General features: G+C 43.7%; 2 protein-coding genes across 6 annotated transcripts in view; one reads left to right on the top strand and one right to left on the bottom strand.

Moving 5' to 3' along the window:
- Positions 1-25753, top strand: part of LOC147028415 (uncharacterized) — a 49703-nt gene extending 23950 nt beyond the window's left edge. For 4 of the 5 annotated variants that reach the window (XM_085878786.1, XM_085878785.1, XM_085878787.1 and 1 more), the window contains exons 3-5: positions 5979-6035; positions 11770-11916; positions 21343-25753. In XM_085878786.1, coding sequence (XP_085734912.1) covers positions 5979-6035; positions 11770-11916; positions 21343-21794 — 656 coding nt within the window. In that variant the 3' untranslated portion in view covers positions 21795-25753. The remainder of the gene's footprint in view (positions 1-5978; positions 6036-11769; positions 11917-21342) is intronic. The other variant, XM_085878784.1, reaches the window with a different exon arrangement.
- The window catches only part of LOC147028414 (uncharacterized), a 54265-nt gene continuing 51603 nt past the window's right edge, over positions 25059-27720 (bottom strand). The window contains exon 12 of the mRNA XM_085878780.1: positions 25059-27720. This exon is cut by the window's right edge and continues 93 nt beyond it. Within this exon, the coding sequence (XP_085734906.1) occupies positions 27668-27720 (53 nt within the window). The 3' untranslated portion in view covers positions 25059-27667.

The following is a 27720-nucleotide window of genomic DNA, read 5'->3' as shown; positions in this document are numbered from 1 at the left end:
TCAATAAAGACCCGACGGGGTCCATTTCTGGGTATCTGTGTGTGTCCGTGGGCCCCGTCTATAAGTAGAATTGTAAAGTGCTTTTTGTTGTACATTATTTGCCTTGCTTATTCGGATAACTCTTCTCTTTCGTGCTCCCCTCGTCCCGCGACTATTGTTAATAAATTCCCTTTTTGTTGAATGTACCAGCTCGTCCTTTTCCTTTCTGTCATTGGTTTGCCACGCTGCGAGCGGGAATTAGGAGGCCTCATTGCTGCCGTAATCGTGCAATCGGCCCGGCAGGATTCTGGTACTCTCCGCTCGAGGTACGACTCTGATCCGGCTCGGTCACGGCCCCGATCGCGCAGATCCTGCCGAGGGTGAATTTCCCCGGGAGTTTGGACGACGTGAGTATTTTGAAATTGGCAATTGACCCTATCCCACGTGGTCGACCTATTGGCGATCTTCGATCCAATAGGGGACCTGTGACCTTTCGGATTTATCTGAAAGGTACGACCTAAATTACGGCGGAGCCGACTGTACTGCTCCATCTAGTGGTCATGCTCCATCTAGTGGTCATGCTCCATCTAGTGGTCCATCTAGGGTGTTCGGCGGAGCTGACTCTACTGCTCCATCTAGTGGTCCATCTCGGGTGTTCGGCGGAGCTGACTCTACTGCTCCATCTAGTGGTCATGCTCGCCACCGAGACCCGGCCCCACAACAATATAACCATTCGGTGTCCTCAGATCCCTCCATCCATCCGTCACCAATTTTTATTTTTCTATCTCCTCCTAGATCTCTCGGCCAATTGAGTTGTAACTTGACACGATGATAATACTGTTGTGGTGCTGGATTCAGTGGCGATGACGACTGCGAGACGGAGCAGTCGGGTCGTCTCCCACCGAACACCGGAAAGGTCATCACCCCGGATAACTCCGGAGTCAACGGGTCACTTAAAGGACCGTGGTCGCCAATATTTCGACGGCGTGAGGTAGGGTCCACTTGTCTATTCCAATTTACCTTAGTACTCACGCCGTCGAGCTACCGGGGAAGCCACACCCTCGGCCGACTCTGTCCGAACCAAGTCGCATGTACCGACTCGGGTCTGGCGTAACCGAGCGGGAGTTACCAGAGCCACGCCGGTCCAAATAACAACTTACGGCACAGACGGCCTCACTATTTCTCAAGCCCGCACCGTGCTGGGTTAATGATAGAAACGACAGGCAACGAACTAGAACATTTAACAGCGGTTTATTTTACAATAATCGGGAAGGAAAACACAGAGCAGACTTAATCACGAATATGCAATGTACAATGAGCAATCAACACAGATACAGTTCCACTTACAGACTGAGCCCACAGACAGACACACACACCCAAAAGAAATGGACCCTGTTGGGTCTTTATTGGACCCTCCAGCCGAGGAGGATAGGTCAGCTGAGGGGGTGGGGGGGGGTCAGAGTCCCGCTGTACACCTGTCCGCCTCATGCGGTTTGGTCGGTCTTGTTCGGTGGGACTCAAACCCACAGGTTTGACACAGCATCAAGCACCAGGGGCGAGTGATATGCGACGGACGCCAGCCAGCACGAAGGCGGACGAGACGAGAGGAACCCTTGCGCTGCGAGGCCAACCAGAAAAACCAGACCAGACGAATGGATCACCAACCGGCCAGGCGAGAGCAGACCAGCGCAGACAGAATGCGCTGAACACTCTCCCTCCCCCTCGCGCGTGGGGGCCAGAGGGACCGCCTCTGACGTCACCCCATCCCTCATTGGATGGGAGGGGGGCGTGTCGGTTGCCTTGGTGGCCTGCCTTCATTGGGCGGAGGGTGTGTCGATGTCTTCGCCCCCCCTCCCCCCTGAAGAAGCCCGCCCCTCGAAGAGTCTGCACAATAGTATATGGCGTTCTGGCTTCCCATTGGCTGGCGAGCGTCGGCCGACACTCGCTCCTCGCTGAATGGACAAGAGGGACTCCAGGCCCTTTTTTGGAGCAAAAACCAGAGCGCCAGCGACCGATGAAACCCCGCCTACGCACGTGTTCGGCACGGCAGCGCGCGAAGAATGCGAATAGTGCCGAAAGCAGAGGGGGGCTGTTGCCGTCGACTTCTTGGGAGGGTTGTTGGGGGATTTAAGATGTAAAAAGACCTGACTATAAAATAACCCGCAGCACACACATGAAATTCCCATTAAACACAGGGAGGAATCTAACTATACACATACTTATCGAAATAACTAAGCTTAGGGACTGCTATCTGCTTGTGTGCAAAAAGGCTTCCAAATCCGTAACAATACGAGTTGCTCTCTATAGATCGTCTGAGCCCTTTTTCGCATTTTCGCCTCGGGGTCAAGGTTACAGGGTCATCAAGTGCAAAATGACCGATTGGTCAAATGGCCTATAAGGAAGCATCGGACGGATATAATGGATAATGGGTTTCATAGGGATTATTAAGAAGATTTAATTTGACCAACTAGTTTCTCGTTACCTCTGTCATCTGGCCCAGTTTATTGGGCAACACGAGGTCCGCTGACTTCAACACGGCTTCGCGTGGTTATTTTAAGTTAAATTTAAATTCTGTTTTCACTTTTCATCACCGCTAAGGTTGATTAACACTCGGTTGCATCAAGTTTTGTGAAAATTGAATTTATTTCCTCGGTCTGTGTGGGAATGCATTCCAGCGAGGGGTAGCTTCCATCCGTTTCCATGCCATATAACGAGGCTGTCTTAAGTTCTAGTTGATTTCTGTCTTCACTTTTGGGACCTTCTGGTGTCGCTTACACGTTCAATGAAGATAATTTTCGTGTAAATCCGATCAGAAACACTTTTCATGAGGAAAATATATTCAATTCAAATAACCTTGAGGCTCTGGAAGGGACACCACATGCTTCCCGTTCACTGCTTCACCTCGTAACCCTCTCCTCCTGAGGGACTGCTTATTCGTAGCGTCTGCGCGATTAATGTTTATATTTTAGATGGTTTTGGGATGTGCTCTACAAGTATCTGAAAGAATTCCGGTGAAAAACGGACGTTTTAAGACTTTGTTAGGGCATTTCATCCGACGGTGAGCTGGCTGGTCACGTGATGCTGCGCAGATGTGCAGGGAGCGAGTGATTGGGCTTCTCGGTGGCCCGAGGGTCCTTTTTAGTTGGGGTCCAGCTCTGTCCTGGATACACCCATTAAATACACACACTTGGAGTATTTATTTCACGGCCATAAACGTGGGTTTGAAAATTAAATTGTATAATGATGTTGGGAATGATTCCTAGAATATGGAGATTTTTTCTTCGAGCGGCCTCACGCATTTATTTTAAATTCAATTTGAATTCTGTTTTCACTTTCTATTGTCACGAAGGATGATTAACACTCGGTTGCACCAAGTTTTGTACCCGAGCTGACTGTCAAACCCGCTCGGGTGTATTATCGTTATTATTATTTTTTAAATTACAAGTAATAAAAACTTTTTTTAATGCAAAAGAATGGAGGGATGTTCTTCCAATAAGTATGTAAAAAAAAAAAAAATAAGGTAGGCATGGTGACAAGCAATGATCATGTGAAACCATCCTCCATCTTTCTTTGAATCATGGTTGCCCATCCAGAAGACACGAACTGGGTGTATTCTTATAATGGTGTTTATTTATTTTGCAAATACACATTAATTGCATGTCTATGAATAAGCTGCATATAATACTGGTTAATTTTAAATTTGACATATGAGTGCAGTTGTCATCAGCTCAATAGAGTGCTGTTCTCTTCATCGGCTGGCACCCCAGTATCACATCTCTCATTTGCACAAGGCCTTTTGCTCTTACATTGCAGGCAAGTCTGTGGCCTCTGATTTTTACCACCTCTTCTATGGTATGCCTGGTGTTGGCTTAATGGTTAGGGGTGGTGTTCTTTGGATCCTAGGGTCCTGAGTTCAAATCCCATTCAGCTGTTGAATTAATACCAGGTGGGGTTAACTCGGCCTGTCATTCTTCCAAGGTCGGCAAAATGAGTGCCAGCTTGCTGGTATACTGTGTCGGAGTGGTGACCCATCCAGGATTGTGCCCAATAGCCAAGGAGACTGCTTAGGCAGCACCAACGTTCTGCACAGAGTATGGTTCCAATCTCCTCTTCCTTTTATTGTCTCGCTCCCTGTGTTTTCTGAGCCCGATGACCCTCTCCCAGCTCCTTCACGATTTACATGTTCTTCTATTACCCCCCCCCCCCCCCACTCATTGTTGAACTCACAAGATCCACACCTCAACTCTTTTGTTCCTCACTTAAATCTCACCTGTGCAATGGCCTATGCGAGGCTATTCTATCCAATTCTCCTCTTCAGGGTTTCAAGCAGGTGGTACACCACCATCTCATGTCACCTCCCCCACTCCTTACCCATGTTTTCAGTGTTTCCTCCCCTCCTCTCTCTCTCTCTTTGTTCATTCTCTTGCTTGATGCCCTACTGCTCCACAAGCAGTTCATAGCATCGTTCACCTTGCTCTTCTATGAGCCTCAACCTTGTCAAGAAAAATAAAATACGCTGATCTATCTGACTTTAACACCCATCTGGGAACTAGTGATGAAACAGGACTGCACCACTGGGATCGTTAAATGAAACTGTAATCCATGCACGTGGTGAAGCAAGAGGATCACCAGCACCCAATAAATTTAGCACCCAACCACTAGCTGACAAGATCACGTCCCCACTTTTTGGGATGAATCCTGCCGATTGACTGTGTAACCTCCCAAAACTACAATCACAGGGGAATTTTATGCCAACCTCCTGCATAAACTGCAGCATGTTATTTAGGATAAACACTGAGATATTGGCCAAAGTTGCCCCCCCTCCCCCTCCTTCACGACCACATGTCTGTGCACAAAGCCCATGTTGTGAAGACCGCTGTTCATTACTGTGGCTTCGAGCAGCGAGATCTCGCTCCCCCTCTTCCCCGGTACAGCCGAGACAGTCCACAGTGACTATTAGCTCTTGTTTCTTTAATCATTCCAAGTCATTCTGTGTGGCTTTCGATTTTCTGATGACGAGGAACTGAATGAAGCAACCAAGACACAGCAAAAGGAACAATGTGAAAAATTGTATTTTATTGATATGGATGGTTTGAAGGACCAATGGAGCAATTGCATCTATATTGGTTCACGAGTCAGTAAGTGACCACTATATTTGTTATTGTTGTGTGTCTGTCTGTCTGTCTGTCCTGAGTATCGCTCCGTGGGTTTTGATCCGATCCTGATAAAATTTGGGTGGGAGGTTTATATCATGATCGAGTTGTGTTTTCCTGAGAATGGGCGTGCTGCGCCCATTATGGGTGGAGCCACGCCCAAAAAACATGTTTTTAGGGGGTAACCGGTTTCAAGTTACATCTTCTCCGAGGGGGTTTGTCGAATCTGACGGGTTTTGGTATTTGTTAGCCCAATGGCACCTGCATATAGCCCCACGGAGCTCGATTTTTCATTTTCGTCCCAAGGTCACAAGGTCACGAACTTAGAAAATGTCAAAAAAATCAATAAATTGGGCATCGAGCTCCTAGGGTTTTTATTTCAACTGTTTCGAATGAAAGTTGGTATGCAAGTAGTGCTCTTAGAGTACTACAACGTTCATCATTTACGTTTTCCCGATTCCCGCCAGTTTGCCCGTGGCGTCCCTTCGAAGGTTAAAAAAGGCGAACCGTGTACATTGCTCGTGAACTATCGCCGTCTCCAGACTTGTCAAAATATATCATTTATATCAAAAGAATTGTGCCATTGTCAAGGGACAAAAATTGAAAAAACAGAACTCTGTGTATATTGGAATATTTGGAGTGTATTCCACATCAAATGTTTTGAATGGTTACACATTGTATCTTGACTTGCACAATTATGTTTCATACCTTTTGTCAGTTTTACGACTGTGGGATTTTCCATCTGGTCATCTGGGAGATCTTCACTAAAACTTACAAGAAAAATGCTTTGTCATATCAGGACATTAAGAGTTGGTGTGGTTCAACAGTGGAGTCGTGTCATTGCAGTGTTAATGGACAACTTGAAGAATGAGCCGAGAGACTGGGAGCAAGAAACTGCAGAAGGTATGCAGTGTGAAGACGTTGTAAAGAGATCATGCAAGTTTGTTTTATTTAATCTCCACATGCATGTGAATATTTATGAATACATAATTTAAGGCTTGTGGAATTGCTTTGCTGAGTGCACAAAATATTCCTGGTACACGTGCATAAACACACCTGAATATGATGGCGATGTTGTACATTGTTTGTACCACATAGTATTCTGTTCCAAGTTCCATAACCATCCTGAGACGTTCCGAGCCATGACCATAGCTGACTGGTTCGACTTTCTCACGTGCTGCGGGTGACTTGTTTACATAACTATACGTGCACATGACTAGCTGTTGCAGACTTCCTCCCGAGGACTGCGCCGAGTTTCTCGTGGTATTGGATTGTTTTGTAGACTTGCCGTGCTTTTTCTGTTGTGGTCCTTTAACTGCATGTAAGCATCTTTAGGTGTTGTTTATTCTGTTTGGCGTCTGGATTGATTCTATCCAGCAAAGCAAGTTTTATTTCATCATATGTGAATCAACAAGTGACGGGTGCAGCCATTGAGATTATTTTGAGACTATTTAGAATGCAGGCTTTTTATGCAAAAATCGAAAATATATGATGTTGTATTATGCAACGGAAGGAATTGAAGAGGGAATTGCAGAAACTGATTTGCAACATGCCTGCTGAGCTTAGAAGCGGACAGTTGTGATCAAAAAATAACTCTTGTTTAAATGCAAAGAAATCTCGAAATGATGTCGTACCGACACGTACGCTGCGAGTCCTGTGTAAAGATTGGTGATTGAGTGAGACTGGATTGGCTTTTCATGATGGAAAAATAAACTGGCTGTTTAGCTTCTATAATTCCATCAAAGCTTCACTGAATGAAGGTCCGGAAGGAGATCATCATACATTTAATTTGAACTAACAAGATAGAAAAGCAATAAATGAAGCTTGGGCCAAGGGATAAATCCACATCCACATCAGAAAAGATAATTTTTTTTTATAATTTAGCCTATCGTGAACTTGTGGTTGTACAGAGTGGTGAATGGTAGATTTACTGTTGAATACATGCATAAACTTTGTGCACTTAGGCAGACCTTGCATTGGGCAATTCATCCACACAAATCCCGAGTAATTCACTGCATAGTCACTGATATTTCACCCAAGTGTTGCATTGGGTTTGCCTCACATTTGAGTGTCTTGCTTTGGACTCGTCCATCAATCGCTTCTCCCGCTTGAAGACTGCAACTTGATTGTTGCGGGATTCTGACTTGCTCAACTCCGAATTAACTTATACCGAATACGACACTTTCAAACTGACATAATCCGCCATTGATTGCTTGGTGCGCATGTGCAGAAACCCTTCGTAACAAAGTTGATTGGGATGGCCTGGATGTGTTATATATTTGCCAGATAAGGATTGCAGCATGGAATGGCTTTCCCAAGCTTTTATAGAAGCTGAAAACACTTGGAAACATATCTGCGAGAAAGCGGTGTGCCTCTGCACAACAAAAGATTTGGAGAACTTTCTGATGAACTCGTACAAAATGTTGACGTATTGCAGCCTGTACTGCAAAAACTCCCAACCATGTGGCCCGAAGGTTGGTAGAATGGTGCACACACGTTCTACCCAAACCTTCATGCTTCTTTACACCGATGGGAAGGTCATATCCGGGGGGCTTGTCGCTGCATAGGGTAAGTTTAAAATTATTATATTGTAACTGACGTCGCTTCCGGATAACACCAAAGAGGTCAGCGTGTCTCAAAAGACCACAATCATCAGTTGCCCAGAACTTCCTGCAGGATCCAACGCTCAGTCGTGTTACCATACAAAGAAGCCCGAGTACGACCCAGTATCGTGTAGACAGTCGTGCATCAGATCTTAATTAGTTGGTCAAGCAGAACCAATGTTGTGTAACTGTTTGCATCTGCAATCTCGAGCCCAATTAAGCTAGTCAATCCACCATCAATTGCTTTGTGCTGCCATCAAAACTGACAGGGTATTTCAAAACTGTATATATCAAAACTGACAAAGACAGATTCATTGACCAACAAGAATATGAGAGAGACTCAGTGCATTCCCCATTTTATACTTGACCACCACCACCCTTCGTGCTCCCCCCACCCCTAACTCTCCTCATTAGGTGAATTTTGACTCGGGGGGGGGGGGACCCTTTCCTTCACACATTATTGGTGCATTCCCATCCCAATCCACGTGGCAACTCTGGATTGACTCCCCGAAGTCAGGGTTGGGAATATTGATGGGATATTACCCCTAATGATGATGATTGTGCCATGTGGCGCAGATTGCATGGCACAAAGCAAGTTTGAGGCGATTTTGGGAGATTGCTTCGGAGGTTTGGGGTAGAGGTCAAGGCTGCTGCGCTGAAAGCAGGAAGTAGACGACCGAGGAACATGTTCTGTGCACTGTGGTGTGGGAAATGGATGTAGACCAGAGTGTAAAAGCAGGAAATAACATGTATCGGACATCTGTATATACACTCGCAATGCATATCTGCTCACATAAACATCAGACACTTAAGTAAACAATATACTGTGCAATGAAAAAACTCGGTTTGAACTATGAGAGTATTTATCTTTACTCCCTGGAAGCCAAAACAGGAACAAAATTTACAACTAGCAAATACCACTCGTCACTTCGCTGATGGTAATACTAAAGAGGAGGGGTGTGGGGGTAGAGGAGGGGGGTTGGGGACAAGGAGGGAGGGAGAGTGAGGATTGGTGGGGAAGCGAGAAAGGAGAGTGAATGAAGATAGGTGAGAGGAAGGGAAGGCAGACCTGCTGTGGAGTGTTAATTACAATTCATACTGCCTCATCAAAATGCTTCTGTATAAGAGATAGAATAACAGTGTAGATGGAAACAAAATGATGTCTGAAATCCATGTTCTACCAGTCATACTATAAACACCGCCCGGACATGTCTGGAGACAAGCTGTCCAGACACATGCAGAGATGAACACCACCCGGACACGTGGAAGGGGGGGGGGTAGTTGGAGAGAAAATGTGCTTTATGAACAACATATACACACACACACACACACACACACACACACACACACACACACACACACACACACACACACACACACACACACACTATTAGTGCTTGGCCGATATCGGCAATTCTTCAGGAATCGGCAGACTGGAGTCGGTGTGATTACCGATTCCAGTATGTACTCGGTAATCACACCGACTCCAGTCTCCCGATTCCTGAAGAATTGCCGATATCGGCCAGGCACAAATAGTGTGTGTGTGTGTGTGTGTGTGCGTGTGTGTGTGTGTGCGTGTGTGTGTGTGTGTGTGTGTGTGTGTGTGTGTGTGTGTGTGTGTGTGTGTGTGTGTGTGTGTGTGTGTCGTTGGTTGTTATCTCCCTTTGCAGGTTTGAGGAGATGGAGCAAAATCTTCTCAAGTCCCAAAGTTATCCACCTGTGCTTCAGTAAGGGATCACATTTTGTGGACCAAGCTATTAAACTTTGTTGTCCTCAGAGTTTTGTTCTGAGGGCTCTTTTCAGGATTGTCATCGAACCCCCGGACTGCCTCCATTTGTCCTTAGTTTGTGGTAATATTCCCGGGGATGGTTTTGAAAACCTCAGTGAGGTTCTTTATTATTCTTGTTGCTCCAACTATTACTGGTACAATTTTGACACTTCAGCTTCCAAGATCTCATGATCTCATTTTTGAGGTCGTGGTATTTGGTCATTTTCTTGATTTCTGCATTATTTGAGCCATAATCGCTGGATACTGATATCTCAATCAGCAATGCTGCTTTTCCTTCTTGTTCCTGAGGCTAAACGTGTGTATATAATGTGTGCAACATGTCACGTATAATTTGTGTACATAACTTGTACAATATCATGCAAAACGTGTGTGTATATATATATATATATATATAACATGTGCAATATGTCATGCATAACGTGTGTGTTCACAACAATATGAACACAAATCACAATCGTACACGTGCAAACCATGACCCACGCATGTGTCCGCACTCGCTGCCAGGGCCATCACCCGTGAGTCCCCAAGGCCGAACGCAGCCTTCCCCGGTACTGAAGCATCCATCTTCACTGGAGCAAGGAACCACAAATCATTTGATCAAGTTGTCTCCCAATCTGTGTCGTGCCCAGCAGAGTTCCCCCTCCACGCCTCTGGCCCTGAACCATTCAGCTTAACTACAGCAAGCAACCACAATTCATGGAATAAGCTGTCTCCTTATCCATGCTGTCACCAACAGAGCCCTCCCTGGTCTTGAAGCATCCAGCTTAACTACAGCAAGGAACCACAACTTATGGCCCAAGCACGCCCCCCCCCAATCCATGCTCCGCATCCTCCCCCCCCCCCCAAATCTCCATTCCCGAAGTTACGATGATGTAGATGTGCGGTGCCTCCCCAACAATGTAGATGTAGATCAATCTCCCGATGTATCGACCTTCCGTGTGGCCTCCGGTATACACCTGGTCTCAGTCGCACCCCTCCTTAATGTGACAGAATCGGCAAAACCCAACAAGCTGCTAAGCAAGGCAAGGCCGCCAGACCATGATCTATATGCACATCGATCAAATTCAACTCCGGACGCGGCCCCCCGATCCATCAAAAAATTGCCATCCACGGCTTGGTTCTCACTCATGTGGAAGTTGATGTATTTGGCATGATCCTCGATGCCACAAAACTCAGTCTCTCTTGTCCCCAACAGCCAGAACCTTGTAAGAGGGAGTTCGCAAAACCTCGGGCCTTCCCTCCCCTCCCGGTGTGTGCATGTTTTTATAACTATGGCTGCTGCTGGCTAATTTTATGAACAAGACATGGTATGAACCTAACTCATCCACAGATATTTCTTGTACTTCCATGAATCCAATTTGCATTCAGGAATAGAACAATTATGGTTAACCACTTTGCAGTTTCCACTCTTTCATCTAAATTCTGAAAATTATCTTTGAAAGACCATTTGAATCACAGATTTTGTGCTAGTAATGGCAGGTTAAAAGTGCCTGGTGAGCAGAATCGAGTCGGTGTAAACGCACACGCACACACAGCACATTCGCAAAAGGCCTCATTTAGTATCCATACATAATTTTGAAAATCATTGACATCACATCTGTATCTCACGATATCTGCTAGTGATTTCCACAAACTTCACATTCTGATGGAGTTGCCCGCATTTCAACCATTTGCAATTTAAAAGCGAAAGAAATTATTTGGTTGCATTTTTTATTTACTTGCGAAAACGCTTGCAGTTTGCATCAGTGCGTGCTCCCACTGCTGGCAACCATCTTGCAAATAGGTTGATCACTCTTAAATTTTATCATTAGCTTGGGATTAACCTAGACTTGTTGTTTTGTTGTATTACTGTCGTAATACTTGCTAAAGGTCGATGTGTAAAACTCATTTGAACTAAAACGGCACTCTGTAGAGCGCATACTTCCACTAGGCTGAACAATGAACAGTTTACATTTTCTATGGGCCGGATCGGCATCCATACCTAAACCAAACTTCAATCGACTTGTCCTTGTCACCGACCCAACTCATCCAGCAAGTTTCTTCTGAATCCGTCCATAACTTTTTGAGATATCTTGCTTGCGGACAGACAAACAGGGGTGAAAACATAACCTCCAATCCACCTTTGTGGCAGAGATAATTAAACGATATCCATGAGATTTACACAGAGATTGCATTGGCTTTTCAACTTTTCGTCTTTAAAACATTGTTTTGTAAACCCCTGCTTTTAATCTCTGCCTTTGTACAGCAAAGTTAGAGGTGGAAGCAGAAGATCAAGGAAACAGTGGCACAAGTTTGATCACATTTGTTGACGATACAATTCAAAGCTCTAAACGCCATTCAAGATCTGAGACTACCAATGAGCAATCAAGTGATCTCCAAGGTTCAACGAGAGGTAAGCTATCTCCATCTTAAGAAGTAAAATAAAATAACGTAAAGATTGTTGAAGACATTTTAGTTTGAGAAATTTATTTATTTATTTTTGAGATGCGAGTTAGGTGGTATTCATGATTGGTCATTGTTTACCAATCACTGGTGCTAGTTTAACAAGAACGAGAAATGCTTTGCGACACACGGCCCCTACCAATCCCAAATAAAGAAGAAGAAGAAGAAGAAGAAGAAGAAGAAACCCAACACCCAACCATGTTTGGGTCTATTCGACAAAATAAAAGGGAAAGCAATTTTTATTTACTGATATATTTTGTAGACAACAAACAAATTGACGACTAGGATAACAAACTGGAGATAAAAATGAGTTTGCTTTAACGCATGCTCGAGCCGATACCAGAACCAAAATGAAGAAGAAGAACTGTTGTCAACCATCATGCTTCGTGAGTTTCTCGGCTTTGCTTATATATTAAAAATAATTTTATGTACTGTATATACATGAAGGAAAAGCATGCATACGGCTTATGTGCATATATAATACATCATGGTTATATACCTGTTGTAATTCTGATGGCACTGGTCCATGGACGAACACAAAGGCCAAAGGCCTGAGGCCTGCCAATCTGTGCTGCTTCACGCAATGGCGGCACGTGGTTTTAGTGGGGTGGAATCAGGGCAGCTGAACACTGACCCATGTATAATATGTGATATTGTTAAAGTTTAAAAAGGGCATAACTGAAAAATTGACAAAACTCCCTGAAACTCGAACTTGTTCTTCAACTTGCATAATAAAGCCATGTACCAAGTTTCAGTTGAATATGCTAAAGGGTATGGAGAAAAGGCTGAAACACCACAGGTGGATGGACAGACAGAGTAAACCTATAGTCCCCTCTGGTAAAACTCGTAGGGGACTACCGCATTTTCTGGTGTATAAACTGCGGCTGTGTATTAACCACACCCGTTTTTCACCCCCATTTTTTTTTTTGAAAAAAAAACAAACACTTTTCTTGTGTATTAACCGCACCCATGTTTTTCACCCTCAAAATAAATGAATATATTGATCATTTTATTTTCTAATCAAAATAAAATATGTTTGTACATTAACTTTGTATGGAGCAAAGTGACGGAGGTATCAACATGCTTACTCCGATGTCAACTTCATTCATACCGGTATTGGGTGGTCGCTAGAGTACCCTTATTGTCGGGTTTTGTGTGTGTGTGTGCGTGTGTGTGCGTGTGTGTGTGTGTGTGTGTGTGTGTGTGTGTGTGTGTGTGTGTGTGTGCGTGCATCTGCAACGCGAGGCTCTACAGCACAAACCAGTAAACCAATTTCGATGAAACTTGGTGAACAGGTGCCATATGGGCTGGGAGTGTGCGCGTTTGAGTTTTGTTGCTAAGCAACCACCCGTTGCTATGCAGCGGCCGAAAAACTGCGTTTTAAGAATACAAACGGTTCCTACAGTTTTAAATGTGGAGAAACGAGACTTCAGAATTAAACACTTCGAGATATTTAGAAAATTTTACTCGAGCCGATTTTTGATTTCGGTTTTATTTTTCAAATGGTAGTCCTTCAAAAATAGGGTGTCTATTTACCGTCATTTTTTTGTTTGTTTGTTTGTAATGGACAGCTCTGGAGGCCAGAGGAGTCATCCGATTTTGATGAAACTTGACAGGTCGGTTCATACCAGGATCTAGTTCTATGCTTTTGAGCACTGTTGCTATGGACACCACCGTTGCCCAGCAACGGGACTTTGAAATTTGAGAAAAATCCTAAAAAATTAATTTTTTCGAAAATCAAAAATGGGCTTTCAGGCTTTTATGTGCACTATAATCAACCTTTGTCAAAAAATTTCAGCCCGATCCATCAAAAACTATATGACTAGTATGCAATTATGTCGCGACCACCCATGTCACCTACCGGCTTGTCATACATATTTCTTGTGGATTTGTGGCCCTGAAAAGGGCCATTTGGGTTTGATGAAGCTTTTCAGCTAAACTCGAGGAAATCCTCATCAATGCTTTCCTCATCGAAAACAGCATGCGACTCCTTGTCTGAATCAAGGTAGAGCAAGTCCCCATTGCTGTCACTGTCATTTGCAACTTCCTCCTCCCAAATTATGTCATCCATGTTGGAGATACAGCATTTCAGAAATGCTCGCTTGATTATGTCTGACGGTGTCTCCTCCCACACGTTTACAATCTAGAAGGTCGACCTTTCTCACCCTCCCGCTTTTGGTGCAGGTATTCTCCCCACTCATCATCCAGTCAGACCAACAGCAATGTTGACCATCCTTGAACGGCTTGTTGATGGACACATCAGGGGGCTGCAGGAGCGAGGTCATCCTCCCTGGGATGTGACGAGATCGGTGTTGGTCCGACAGAGCAGTGCTTTGGTGTCGTTGGCCTTGTGACAAATGAACGCATCCAGGCCAAGCATGCTCTGTTGTCGGGAGAGACCACCATCCGGCTTACTACTCCAGACTGTGCATACCCAGTCCTGGACCAGTCCAGACTGTGCGCACCCAGTCCCACACGTTTACAATCTAGGTCGACCTTTCTCACCCTCCCGCTTTTGGTGTAGGTCTTCTCCCCACTCATTATCCCGTCTGACCAACAGCAATGTTGCCCATCCTTGAACGGCTTGTTGATGGACACATTAGGAGGCTGCAGGAGCGATGTCATCCTGTCTGGGATGCGACGAGATCGGTGTTGGTCCAACGGAGCAGTGCTTTGGTGTCGTCGGTCTTGTGACAAATGAGCACATCCAGGCCAAGCATGCTCTGTCGTTGGGAGAGTCCACCATCCAGGCTCCTACTCCAGACTGTGCCCACCCAGTCCTGGACCAGTTCCCTCATCTATCCACCACTTCTGCTGCACACGAAAAATAATGCTGACTGGAAACTTGTCTTTGGGCATTGTCTTCCTCTTCAACACAACAAACGTGGGAAGCTTACCACCGTCTGCGGTGCCGGCGAGCATGACGGTGAATTGGTCCTTCTCGTGACCAGTAGTGCTGATTGGCGCATTGTGCGCAAGCTTATTTGAGGTGGATGCTCCATTATTATCTCCCCCCCCTCCCCCGGAGGGAGGGAGTGGGATATTGTAATCGTCCGGTTTGTTTGTCTGTCTGTCTGTTAGCAACTTTACGGCAAAACGGCTTTAGTAAACACTATCAAATTTAATCCACAGGTGGGCAATGAACCTTGGATGACCCCATTAACTTTTGGGTCCAATTGGATCAAAGGTCAAGGTCACGAAAAGATCAAAATCGTTTTTCGCTCATAACTTCGTCAAAAATGATCTGATTTACTTCAAACTAAGCTTATAGTGAACCTTATTCTATTTGTCACTTATAATCCTACCCACTCCTATCGTGAAAAATGCATATTTGTGAAGATCGGTAGGGTCCGAAGTTTTGGGCGTCATGGTCATCGGTCAAAATTACAAATTTTCCATTAAAACTAAAACATGGTTACGAAAATACAACTTTATGGGAAAACGGCTGGCTCAAACACTATCAAATTGTATCCACAAGTGGGTAATGAACCTCGGACGACCCCATTAACTTTTGGGTCCAATTTGGTCAAAGGTCAAGGTCAGGTCACGAAAAGATCAAAATCGTTTTTCGCTCATAACATCGTCAAAAATGATCCGATTTACTTCAAACTAAGCTTATAGTGAACTTTATTCTATTTGTGACTTAAAATCCTAACAATCCTATCGTGAAAAATGCATATTTGTGAAGATCGGTAGGGTCCGAAGTTTTACGGTCATAACTTCGTCAAAAATGGTTTAATTGACTTCAAACTAAGACTAAAATATTCCTTATTCTATTCCTTATAATCAACATTCAGGTTAAGGATGTATCAAATTTACATTTGATCCCCAAAATAACTTTATGCCTTAAATGGGCGGATTTGTTGTGCCTGGCACCACTTGTTAGACTTGTAGCGATCCTTTCCTTCCAGAGACTGGATAGCATCCGTTCGCTCGTTGAACGTAACCGGTGTGTTTCCCTCTAACGGAGACAGGACAAAAAGGGGTGGAGCTGAGAGTGAGTTACAAGAGGATCGGTGCATGGCTTAACGTGAAGGACGCTGTCGCTGTTGTTTTTCTTGTTTGGTACATTTGGAATGATAAAGTTATTATCCACTCGATCTGCAAGTGTCCTCTACTCCACCAATTTGCATGACAATGATGGGCAGCAGCTGGTTGGTAACTTTGGTGGGAAATGATGCAAACATAATCTTTTCTGATGAATCGAGGTTCAACATCAGTTTTCCAGATGGACATCTTCATGTGTACCTTTGGCAAGGACACCATTTTGCTCATGGCTGCGTTATTGAGAGACCATTTTGAAGGTGGTGGTATGTTTTTGGGAGCAATCAACGCGCATTTCCGATCGCGACTGGTCATTTTTTCCTGGTAATCTGAATGCTCGGGCCTACATCGACGACATTTTATGACCGGTTCTTCTTCCATTGCTGAGGCAACATAGTGGTAACTGGAGACATGCTTCAACATGACAATGCGAGACCCCATACTGCCCAGTTATACAAAATTTCCGATGAAACAACCATGTTGTCGTTTTGCAGTGTACTTCCCAATTACCAGATATGAATCCAATCGAGCATTTGTGGGATGAACTTGGTCACCATGTTTGACATCAAATGAACCCTCCACGCAATGTTGCAGAGCTTACTGCAGCCTTATAGTTCCATTGGACAGCAATACCACAAGCTCTGATCTGCCACCTATGTTTATGCATGCTCCGTAGACTTCAAGCAAGCATGCATCGCCACCCAAGGTAGTCACACTCGATATTGACTGCACAGACTCCTGCATCCTTTGACGTTTTTGTGATTTCAGGTGCACATCCCAATTTTCCAGTCTGTGCAAATTCTGTGGCACTGTCCCTGACAAATCTCATGTGATTGCATTCATTAATCCTTTTTAACACGCTATGAAATAAATGTCAATTTTAATTTGGTATGCATTTTCATTGCATCTCAGTAGATGTATATTGTAATGGACTCGGTCTCCCAAGCCGGAAACATGAGACTACAAGAGATTAACTACTGAGCAAAGGCGTCCCCCCCCCTCCCACATGAGACTGCTTTGGTGCACCGTGGTTATATTTAATTAACTTGTCAGTGCGGTGGTTTCAGCGTCCACATATGGTTTTGGGGGAGAATTTGGTTATGCTGAAGGACTGTTCTGCAGCTCAACATCCACAGCAAATACACTTTAAAAATAACAGGTTTAATAAATAATGAGGTTGGGGGTACAGCAAGAAACAATGAATGAAGAGAAGAGAAAACCCCGATTGGCACACGTGCTCGTTCAAAAAAAGAATACATGGAATTGGAGGGGGTAGAGGTTTCTTTGTGGTCTTCTCTTTTTGATTGAGATGTCGATGAGGGTGCAACGTAGTCACGTGGGTCAGGCTCTCTTGTGTTCGTGTGGGATGCTCCTGGTGCTGACTTGATTTGGCGTCCACACGTGACTGTGCACTGGCTCACCCATACTCCTCCCAACTCTCAAAGCGTCCTTCGTCCTTTGCTGGGCAGTTGGCAGCTGATGACCACAGCAGCTCCAACTCCACCTTCAGCTCCCCTGTTGCTTCACTGCCCTCTCCCTGTCGCTTTACTTGTGTGAGTGCAGCTGCTTAATCTAGCCAAGGCCCCCAACCCCTTGGGGTGAGACTCTCCCCATGCCTCCTGAGGGTCGCACATGTGCTCCCCAGCGAAAAAGTTGCTTGCGCGATTCCTTCATCTCATCTGAATGTGTGCGATTCGCACATGTGGAACGGCCAAAGTGGAATGTGTGGGGGAGATAAGAAAGGACAATGGGGAACGACTGTTTATTACAGATGGGGATGGGGGGGGCGGGAATATAGTGTGACAAGCTTCCGAGACATCCAATCCTGGATGGTGCTAGTTTGCAGAAAACTTGTAATAACCTTCATTATTAGATTAATAATTAACTCCCAAGTTGTTTTCATAAAATTCGATAAAAATATATTTTTTGGTTCCTGGTGGCTCATGCCATTGTTCACCGCACACGCTCATCCACCCTTTTCAAAACTGTTCACACACTCTATACACATTTTACCACAACATAGTTAATACCATTTTGTGCAGTCTTTTTGTTTTTTGTTTTGTATACAGCGTCGAGGCTCGTATGAGAGCTAACACACAGCAAGGGGGGCATGAGACGAGAGGGGTGGGAGAGGGGAGGACAAAACAGTGGGGACACAGAGATATTAGATCTGTGGAAGGGAGAGGGGTGGCATAGGGAACATGGGGAAAACAAGATGAACATGATGGACTTACAGGAAGGAAAGCAGGAAATTTGAATTTTGGTGGGTTTGGGGTGGATTAACGGGGGAAGAAAAGATCGTGGTTTTGGATGGGGGAAGATAAGATGTGGTGGTGAACAGCTGTTTTGAAGGCCTGGAGGGAAGAATGGGATTGAAGAGAGTGTGGAAGTTTATTCCAAAGGTGGGGAAAAAGAGAAATGAAAGAGTGAAGGTGAGCAGTAATTCGTGATTTTGGTAGTTTTACCAGAAGGGGGTTGTTGGTGGACCTTGAGCACCCTGCGGAAATGTGGGGACAGATCGCAGACAAAGCAGAGGGGGGGCAAGACCGGAGAGGAGACTGTAGAAGACAGAAAGACCACCGACCTGGCTGCGGTGAGAGAGTGAGAGGCCCAAAGACTCAGCCTCATCGTGGGAGATACCAATGATCCTAAATACCTGGATTTTCACAGCATGAGGCTGAGAAAGGTGGGAGGCAAGAGCACCAGCCCAGAGAGGAGAGCAGTACTCCATCAGGCTGCAGACGAAAGCTTTGTATGTGGTCAGGAGCTCAGGTGGGCCGAGGAAGGACTTTGTACGACGGAGGATTCCCAGTCGGCGACTTGCTTCGGAGGCCAGGTTGGAAATGTGGCTTTCCAAGGAAAGATCATGGCAGACAGATAGTGAGACCCAGAAGCTTGAATGAAAGAACTTCTTCCACAGGATTGTTGAGAAAGTCGATGGGGGGGGGGGGCGGGAGGTGATCCAAACGGTCCTTTCGGAGAGACATAGTGAGAGTGTGAGATTTGTCAGGATTGATAGACATGTCCACGTGTTGGACCAGTTTGTGATTTTACCCAGATCTGCAGAGAGCGAAAAAGCTGCTGCTTGCTGGTCTGAGGGATGACAGATGGTATGGCAGAGGGTGGAGTCATTAGCAAAGAGATAAAGAGGATTTTCCAGAGAGTCAGAGAGATCATTGATGAAAACCAGAAAAAGAACAGGACCCAGAATGCTACCTTGAGGAACTCCAGCCTGGACAGGAAGAGGGGATGAAAGAACTCCATTTAGGGCCACACCTTGGTTGCGACAAGAGAGGAAGTCTGCGAGCCACGAGTGGAGATGGCCTTGGATACCATAGGAAGAGAGTTTGGTGAGCAGGGCAGGGTGTCAGACCGTGTCAAAAGCATGTGATATGTCTAGGGATATGGCTCTGATTTCATGTCCGGCATTGAGGACCTCCATCCATTGTTGGGAAAGCAGAAGCAGCATATCCAGGGTAGAGTGACGTGGTCTGAAACCAAATTGATGATCAGAAATCAGGCCATTGGAGAAGAGGAAGCATTTAATGTCTGAAGCGATGATGAATTCCATAACCTTGCTGATGATTGGGAGAAGGCTGATTGGTCTGCAGTTGCAGGGATCTGTTTATAGCACCTTTTTATGCAGGGCAGTAATGTTTGCTGATTTCCAAGCAGATGGCAGATGACCTTGAGGAAATGAGAGGGTGAATAGAACAGAGAGGGTGAGCAAGAGCGGAGGAGCAGGCTTTTAGGACACGTGGGCTGATGCCGTCTGGACCGGTTGCAGAATCTGAGTCGAGGTTTGACAGCAAACTCTCCACTTTGTCAGAAGAAAAGGACACAGAGTCCAGGGACAGTTGGGTGCGACTGGGTAAGGTGGGTACAGAAAGCGACGGGTTTCGGACACAAGATTTAGATGCAAACACTGAGTTTAGGCATTCAGCCTTTTCATAGGTGGCATCAGCAGTGCGGCCATTTGAGGTAAGGGAGGGGATGGAACATACAACAGAAAAAGAGTTTTTGACGCCGCCGGATTTGGAGGAGGGAGAGAAGTTTGAGAGTTCACACTTGAGATTAGAAAGATGTTGTTTTCTGGCTCTCCTGAGGGTAGACACAAACTTGTTCTGAGCTTTATGGAAGGAACTGAGATTGCCCTCAGTTGGGTTTGCTTTCCATGAGGCAAAGGCAAGTTGTTTCAGGACAACTGCCTTGCCACAAGCTTCAGTGAGCAATGGGCAGGAGGAAGGGTAGGACAATTGAAGACAAGAGGGGATAAATCTGTGCATGAGGGAGAGCAAGTTTCTTTGAAAGAATTCCCAGGATGAGTTGATGTTGGAGAAAGTAGTGATGGGAGACCAGTCTAGATGTTTGATGGCTGCATGGAGGCCCTGCCCGTCAGCCTGAGTGAAATGCCAGACTCGACAGCGCTGAGGTGGTTCTCTAATAACCGCCAGAGAGATGTTTACTTTGACAAGCATGTGGTCAGAAGAACCGATTGGAGCGGAGGAAGAGCAGCAGATATTTTCAGGGCAATTTGTAAAAATCAGATTGAGAAGAGGAGTGCTGTTGGTTGAGATCCGGGTCAGGAAGTTGACCGATTTGAGTCGGTCCCAATGAGTCGCATACGTCTTTTGCTGAAGTGCCGTGGCAGGTTTGGTACCCACACCAGCCAACTGGTATGATGACAATTGAAGTCGCCACATATGAGAGAGTTGGGATGAGAGGTCTTTCTCTTTAAAATGTCACACGGTTTGACACCTTCACCAAGCAAAAACCTGATGACTCTTCGCTGCTCTGTAATGGTGCACTCTTGTAGTGAGGCAACCATCTTTACAGAATGTTGATTAGTGCCACACATGGGGAAGTCGTGGATTAAGACAGTGGTCAACAAATGACTCACTGATTTTGCCTCTGAAATATCGCACGTAATAGTTATTGTAAACATACACTGTTAATGAGAGTAAAATTTGCTTTATTTATCATCTTCTTGCGTATGGCACCTTGGCTGCCGGGTCACTATCATTTTGTTGGAGTGCGGTTGTGCCGCTGATGCTGTACCCCATACCAGTACACTGGTACTCATTTCGCCGACCTCAGAAGTATGACAGGCTGAGTCAACCCCACCTGGTGTTAATTCAGTGGCCAACGGGGCTTGAACTCAGGACCCTAAGATCCCAAGCAAGCTACCCTATCCACTAAGCCAACACCAGGCTTGCTTTATTTATTGACTAACCCTTGTATTTAAATGGACTTGATTGTCATGTTTTGGGTGATCATGGTCACCAGTTCAACTTGACCTTCATTTTCATATCTGTGCAAACATATTTTTCAGGTAGACCAGTGGAACATGGAAGACAGCTGTTCTTAAGACATCAACAAGAGTTCCTTGGTGTGGACGAATTACAGATGGATTTGCCAAGGTGCTACCAGAGCATAGGCAACAAGAAGCACAAGTGTAACCACTGTCCGTACAGTTCCAATAACGTGGGACATTTTCAGGCACACTTGAGAATTCACACTGGGGAGAGGCCTTACAAGTGCAGTGCTTGTGGAAAGGCATTCACTCAGTCATCAGTTCTACAAACACATATGAGAGTTCACACGGGAGAGAAACCATATAAGTGTACAGCTTGTGAAAAGACTTTTGCTCACCTGCACTCCTTACAGACACACACACGAATTCATACTGGTGAAAAGCCATACATGTGCTCCTCTTGTGGAAAGGCATTCACTCACTCAACAACCCTTCGGAATCACATGAGAACCGCAGCTTGTCACCCTTGATTACAATCCGGTGGGTTTGCTGGCCATAGCTCGGTGGGTTTGCTGGCCATAGCTCCGTGTGTTATTTCCTGCTTTGATTTGTTTTTTTTTTCCTGTCATGCCAGTATTTTTTATTTCATAATTAATTTGCTTTTCAATGTTAACATGGAGATGCAAGCTTATCAATGTTATGAAGCAAACGAAAGTGAAAATCCAACTATACATGACATTTTTTGTGGTACGCAAAACGTTCTTCACCAATTAGTCATTAATTGAGAGTCAAAAGTTCAACTTTGTGTCTGTTTATCTGCTTGGTGGAATTTGCATGATCTCTAGCAAAGGAGAGCCTTAAACCATTGTTTGATGCGAAGGATGTTCTCTGGCATTTACCCAGGAAGCATTGCATATAGTTGTTTATTAGGTTTTAGGTCTTTTAAATGTTCCGGTTAAAACTCCAACTGTGAGAGCCAAAGCATGTCTGCTACTATCACAACGAAGCAAACTGATTGTTTGCCTCAGGCAGTAATGAGAATGAACAACTGCTTGGGTGTTGTATTTTATTATAAATATGAAGCAATGCTTGAAGCTTATTAGAAGGTGAAACGCTTAAAAAAAAAAAAAAAATCCTAGGAGTGATTCCAACAGACATGAGATAAGCTATTAGTCAAGTTGTCATTTAAAATTTGATAAAGCTATCAGCTGGTAAAGAATATGTTTAAAACTTTCTTTGGTAAATGAGTCTCAAATTATACAAGTAGGTATAATACCAAATATATATATATATATATATTTTTTTTTCAAAATATGACAGTACCACATTGATGAGCCGATCCCAAGGACAGGATGACTGGTGTGGCAAAAACAAAAATAAATGTATTTCAGACCCAAGATGAATGTTTAAGTGAGAGAGTTGGGGGATTTAAGTGGGTACAACTAATAAACCAATAGATTATGTGAAATGAGTATTAACATATATCATGTTTGACCAGATGAATCTATCCTGTGCACATTGCCTCTCGTGAAGGTTCTGTGAAGAGAGAAACATTGCGAAGAATAAGTGAAGATGCTTGATGTAAGCTCATCCCCTGGAAATCAATTACACACTTGTGCATTTCAGCGATTTATGATTTACTTGTAGGTGCATCAAGTGTGTTAACTATGACTACTGCAACGACTACTTTAATTGCTCCAATTAATCCCCCATTCCAGTGGAATCAGTTGGGAAATGCAATTACCCCCCCCCCCCCCCCACGCATGAAGCGAAAAATGGGGTTAAGAAATTGGTTCACTTTTTCTCTCTGTCTATTGACTTCAGTCTGTGATTGAGGAACAACTTTATTTCACTTGAATGTTATATTTTTAACACTGGAACACAAATCCAAACATGGATTGGAACACAAACCTGCAGTTATCAGTATTTTGGGTCTGAATTTGGAAAATTGTATGAAATCTCATCTGAAGTGCTACCAGTGCAGAGAAATAATGTTAAAAATTTTTTGTCACTATGCCTATCTGGCAGTCAAACAAAATTGAAAATAATTACATATAGGAAACTTACTGTTTTAAGTGTTGTCATAAAGGACACAGATAAGTAATTTAATGTTTTGGATAAGGTGGTGTAAAAGTTATCAACGGTGGTAAACTTTTGAAAAATGGCCCTTAAGACTTTTATTTTATTTCAAATGGATTATATATTTGAACACTGCAGAACACAAATTGCCTTCTTGCCACTTCCAAAAACCTCCAGTTCAGCACTACTTACTCGGACAAAATTTTACGCCATCTCGACCAATCAAATTTGCTGCTCACGCTCTTAGCATTGGGGAATATCAACATTAAGACAAAATGGTGGGGCGGAGGAACCATAGATCAATATCGTGCTCAGAAACGCAAAGCAAGAGTTGAAAAAACTCTTCCCATGTCCTTTTTCTCAACACTGCGTGGGATAAAGTGTTCTATGAATTTTTTTTGGCTGTCTTTTACAAACCTACTGGCCAGGCCTAACCTGTACTTTATTTGGCCAGGATTTTGTAATTTGTTGAGGGTGCCAGTTTGTTCAGGGTGCAAAATTTGATGAATGATTACCTTTTGGATTGCAATGCTGGTACTTTTGGAATCCTGAATTGTAATCACTGCAGGGGTAGCTCAAATACAGCCAAGTCAATCCTAACCCTTTAAGAGAATGCTTTTATTTCTCATTAAGATTTCTTCCTCCTGGTATTCATGGGAGGTCTTGGTTTTATTTTAGTTATTTTTTAAAATTTACCTGTACTTTCTTACTCCTGACCCTCGATCTCGATGTTGAATCGGTATATTGAAGGACTAGTTTAACCATGTTATTTTAAATCTCTGTGGTCTGGTCACATGGTAATCTCACTATCCTGGAAGAACACAGCCCGTTTCTGTGAGACACTCTAAACCCAAATATATTGTTTAATCATTTAAATGGTGATGTAATATCAACCTCGATATTATTAAATATATTTGCTTTACTTTGTTTCCTATCGCATTGCAAAAATGATGAGTGTCGTGATCTTTTTGGAGAATTTTGACTCGATTTTCAGTTATGTTCACTTGGCTCTGGAGTGGGTATGGAGTGTGGTTGATATTTTGAACATTGTGGGATGCTGCATGTTGGTTAAAATATGTACAGCACAGGTGGATCAGGCTGCGCCAGCACTTGGAAAGGCCTTTGCATAACCACCAAGCTGTTCTAATTGAACGCACTCTGAGTTCGGTGCCGTTTGTTCGCTGGCAAAGAACCTGTGACCACACTTTAGGCACGTACTCCTGATGGACCTTCAACTTGTTTCACATTTTCTTGAGTTTGTAAAGGCCAGGTACAGCAGTGTTATGAGGTAATTGTGCTTTGCCAAAAGTTCATTTTGTTTTAAGGACTTCATGTAAAACTGTTCAGTTTATTACTGAAAATATAATTAAATAACTTGCACCCATCGTGCTAATTAACGTGCAGCGCTGTATACATTTGTGCATTTACTTGTACATTGTTTGTACATGCACACTGTGAGAACCTGTTGCACGATTGGTCGAGTTAATCGGTGTAAATTGTGTCATAATTTGACTGTTTGTTCACAATCAATTGTTTTATCCCCCTTTGTTTATCGCTGCAGTTCTTCATGTTGACTGTATCATAGTCACGTCATAGTGCATCACTGGCGTCCAACCACACAGATTATTGTGTATTCTTCATTGTGCTTTGGTTTTCTTTAAGCTTTTATCGAGTTATCGTCAAATGGTTATGTCCAAAGGCAATAAAGATTGCTGTGTATGGGGTATCTATTTATTATGTACACACAGGAAAGCAGAGAAAGAGAAGGGGTTGATGTGGGGGGTTGGCAGGGAGAAGAGTGCTTACCCGTTTGTAAATGAAATGTACACTGTGTTTTGCGTGAAAGGGGGTGTGACATTGCAAGGTTAGTGTGTAAATATATAAACACGTAATTCAATCATAATTAATTATTAACATTGTATTGATAATGTTTCTTTGATTTTGTTTTTTCTTTGATCTTTTTTTGGTTTTATTTTCCAAATTAAATGTTGCTTTTCGTATTGGAAGCTATTGTTTTAAGCTCTGCTACCCTCCCACTGTACAGAAATTAATGAATAATGAGCAGTTGGTAAAATTAATTGGATCTATAATCTGTCCGTCTCTCCAACAACTGTGTACACTCTGTGATGCTGCAACAGGTATCCCTCCAACAACTCCATCCTCCACCACAACCTCTCATTCGCTTTCCCCCCACCACCACCACCAAACTTACCTTACCCTAAAAAGATGAATTACCAGCTTGCTGTCTTGTGTCGGTACTTCCGGTAAGTTCCGGTAAGAATGATCAATTCTGGCCTAAGTTAACTTGATCACTATTTGGTTTTGATCTTCACGGAGGTACTTACATATACATACTGCATTGCTTCCCAGTCTTGTATCTTTTTCTTTCCATTAAAATGTTTTTCAAAAATGACACAACCTTCTGCTCTATTTATTTTGATTATATTCTATTTGGCGCAAGCCTTAATTGCAAATGTGTGGCAACGTGATAGAAAATGGTGGATAACAATGTTCCAATGTAAATTTCATATGGGGAGGGGGACTGGTGCATACCTAGTACATGGAGTGGGTGCGGTGGTGGAGAGGGGGTGAGGTTGGACCCTACATGTTTATTGATGCAATTTAAGATTTTCACCCTTCGGGGCCATCCATTTATTACGTATGCAACTGTGGTGGGGTTTCACCCTTCACCTCCTACCCCCAATCGACCATACATGCTCCTCACATCCCTTTACGACTCCATACAAAAATGTTTTCTTCCTCCCTTATATCTTCTATCATCGTTTTTGTTATAAATCAATTTTCATTTTCTCAGTTCGCATTTGTCTTTATTAAATAAATGGGTCTCAAACCAAAATGAATCAAATCACTTATGATCAATTATTAAATGGTCAAGTTGAACATTTCACAATGCGGAGTCATCTTTCTCCATTGCTTGATTTGAGGTCATGAGCTCCATGATTATTTTCAATCTCTGTGATTGGTACATTTAGATGAACAGCTCGTACATCTGGTTTATCCCTGATTTGTGTCTCTATAACAGAATTCCCTGGCCACCAGTAATAGCTCTAACAATGAAATGACATTAAACTTTCCTTGGCAAGTGATTATCATCTGCTAATGAACACAAACATTCAATAACTGCTGTTGGATTGGCCTACATATGGTGAACGTTGGAGTAGATGTCATATTCGAAAATGGAAATCGAAGTGGACACAATTTTTTTGGAGGGAAGGTCTCTACCTCCCCGGGAAGCAAGGAGAAGCTGATGTTTTGGGCGTTAACCCTTCGTCGGATCATGAGGGTCACGACTGTCCTTTCAAGGCTTGCTTCCTGCAGCAGTTAACACATCTCGATCAACATCCCATTGATTTCATCCATTCTACGACCTGTATGCTGACACGATCAACTAACCTTCACCAGGTCAACAAGACTACTTCTTCATTCTCAAACACGAACTTGAGGAGTGTTTATATTCCATTACTGTCTGATGATTAGTGATACTGCACTGACAATTTAAATTAAAACGAGTCCTCATTAAAAAAGTACATTTTGGCAGCTCAAAAGCTGTTGAAATGTTCAATGGTGTTTCAAGATGACAGTTGTTTGTCCATCCTTTGAAACAGGTGTCCAGTAGAGTGTATGGTGACTAGTTTGAAAATGAATGCAGAGTGTGGGAATAATCATCGTTATCTCAGGTTAATATTCATACTTGTGTTAGGATTCATGATGGTCCTTTCAAGGCTTGTTTTGGTTGCAGTGGGGGTGGAAGGGAGAGGCCCTGGCTTGAATCCATGTTTCACCTTCAGTGCTTAAGTGTTATTGAATGTTTGAAGCTTTTGAATATTATTTATTCCAACATTCATCACGTTGAACCTTACAGTTTCATTCGCTGAAGCGTATGGCATAGCTTTCTAGTTATCGTTTGACATCCCATTCATTTATGGTAGTTTGACAGCATGCTACTGCTGAGGGTACGTTGGGGTTGTGAGGTCATCAGAAAGTAAATTATACACTTTTAAAATGCAAGAAGAAGAAGAAAATGCACTTTTAAAATGCTTTAAAATGCCTACTTTGGTATCCCTTCAAACGAAGTATATAATGGCTGTGGTATGAGCCATCAGAATGGAGAAAGCGTTCGGTTAGTTGATGATTGTGATGAGTGGTAAACGTAATTGATAGTGCCTGTGTTGTAATGGCTTTGCTGTTAGAATGTCTAATAAAAATATGATTATGTATCACATTGATGTGCCAATCATGCATTGCACACCTTGTCCCCCCTCTCACTCCAATGGGATAGTTGGTTCCTCACTTTGCTGTGTTCTCAATCCTGGCAAGCCATATAGATGTGCATGTGGTTCGTGATCGAATTCTGGA

This window comes from Eptatretus burgeri, chromosome 4 (assembly GCF_056783735.1).
Source record: "Eptatretus burgeri isolate ZD-2024b chromosome 4, Ebu_testis_v1, whole genome shotgun sequence".
In the NCBI taxonomy this organism is placed as follows: Eukaryota; Metazoa; Chordata; class Myxini; order Myxiniformes; family Myxinidae; genus Eptatretus; species Eptatretus burgeri.
The sequence above is the reverse complement of the archived record's forward strand: the minus strand, read 5'-3'. Positions and strand labels throughout refer to the sequence as shown.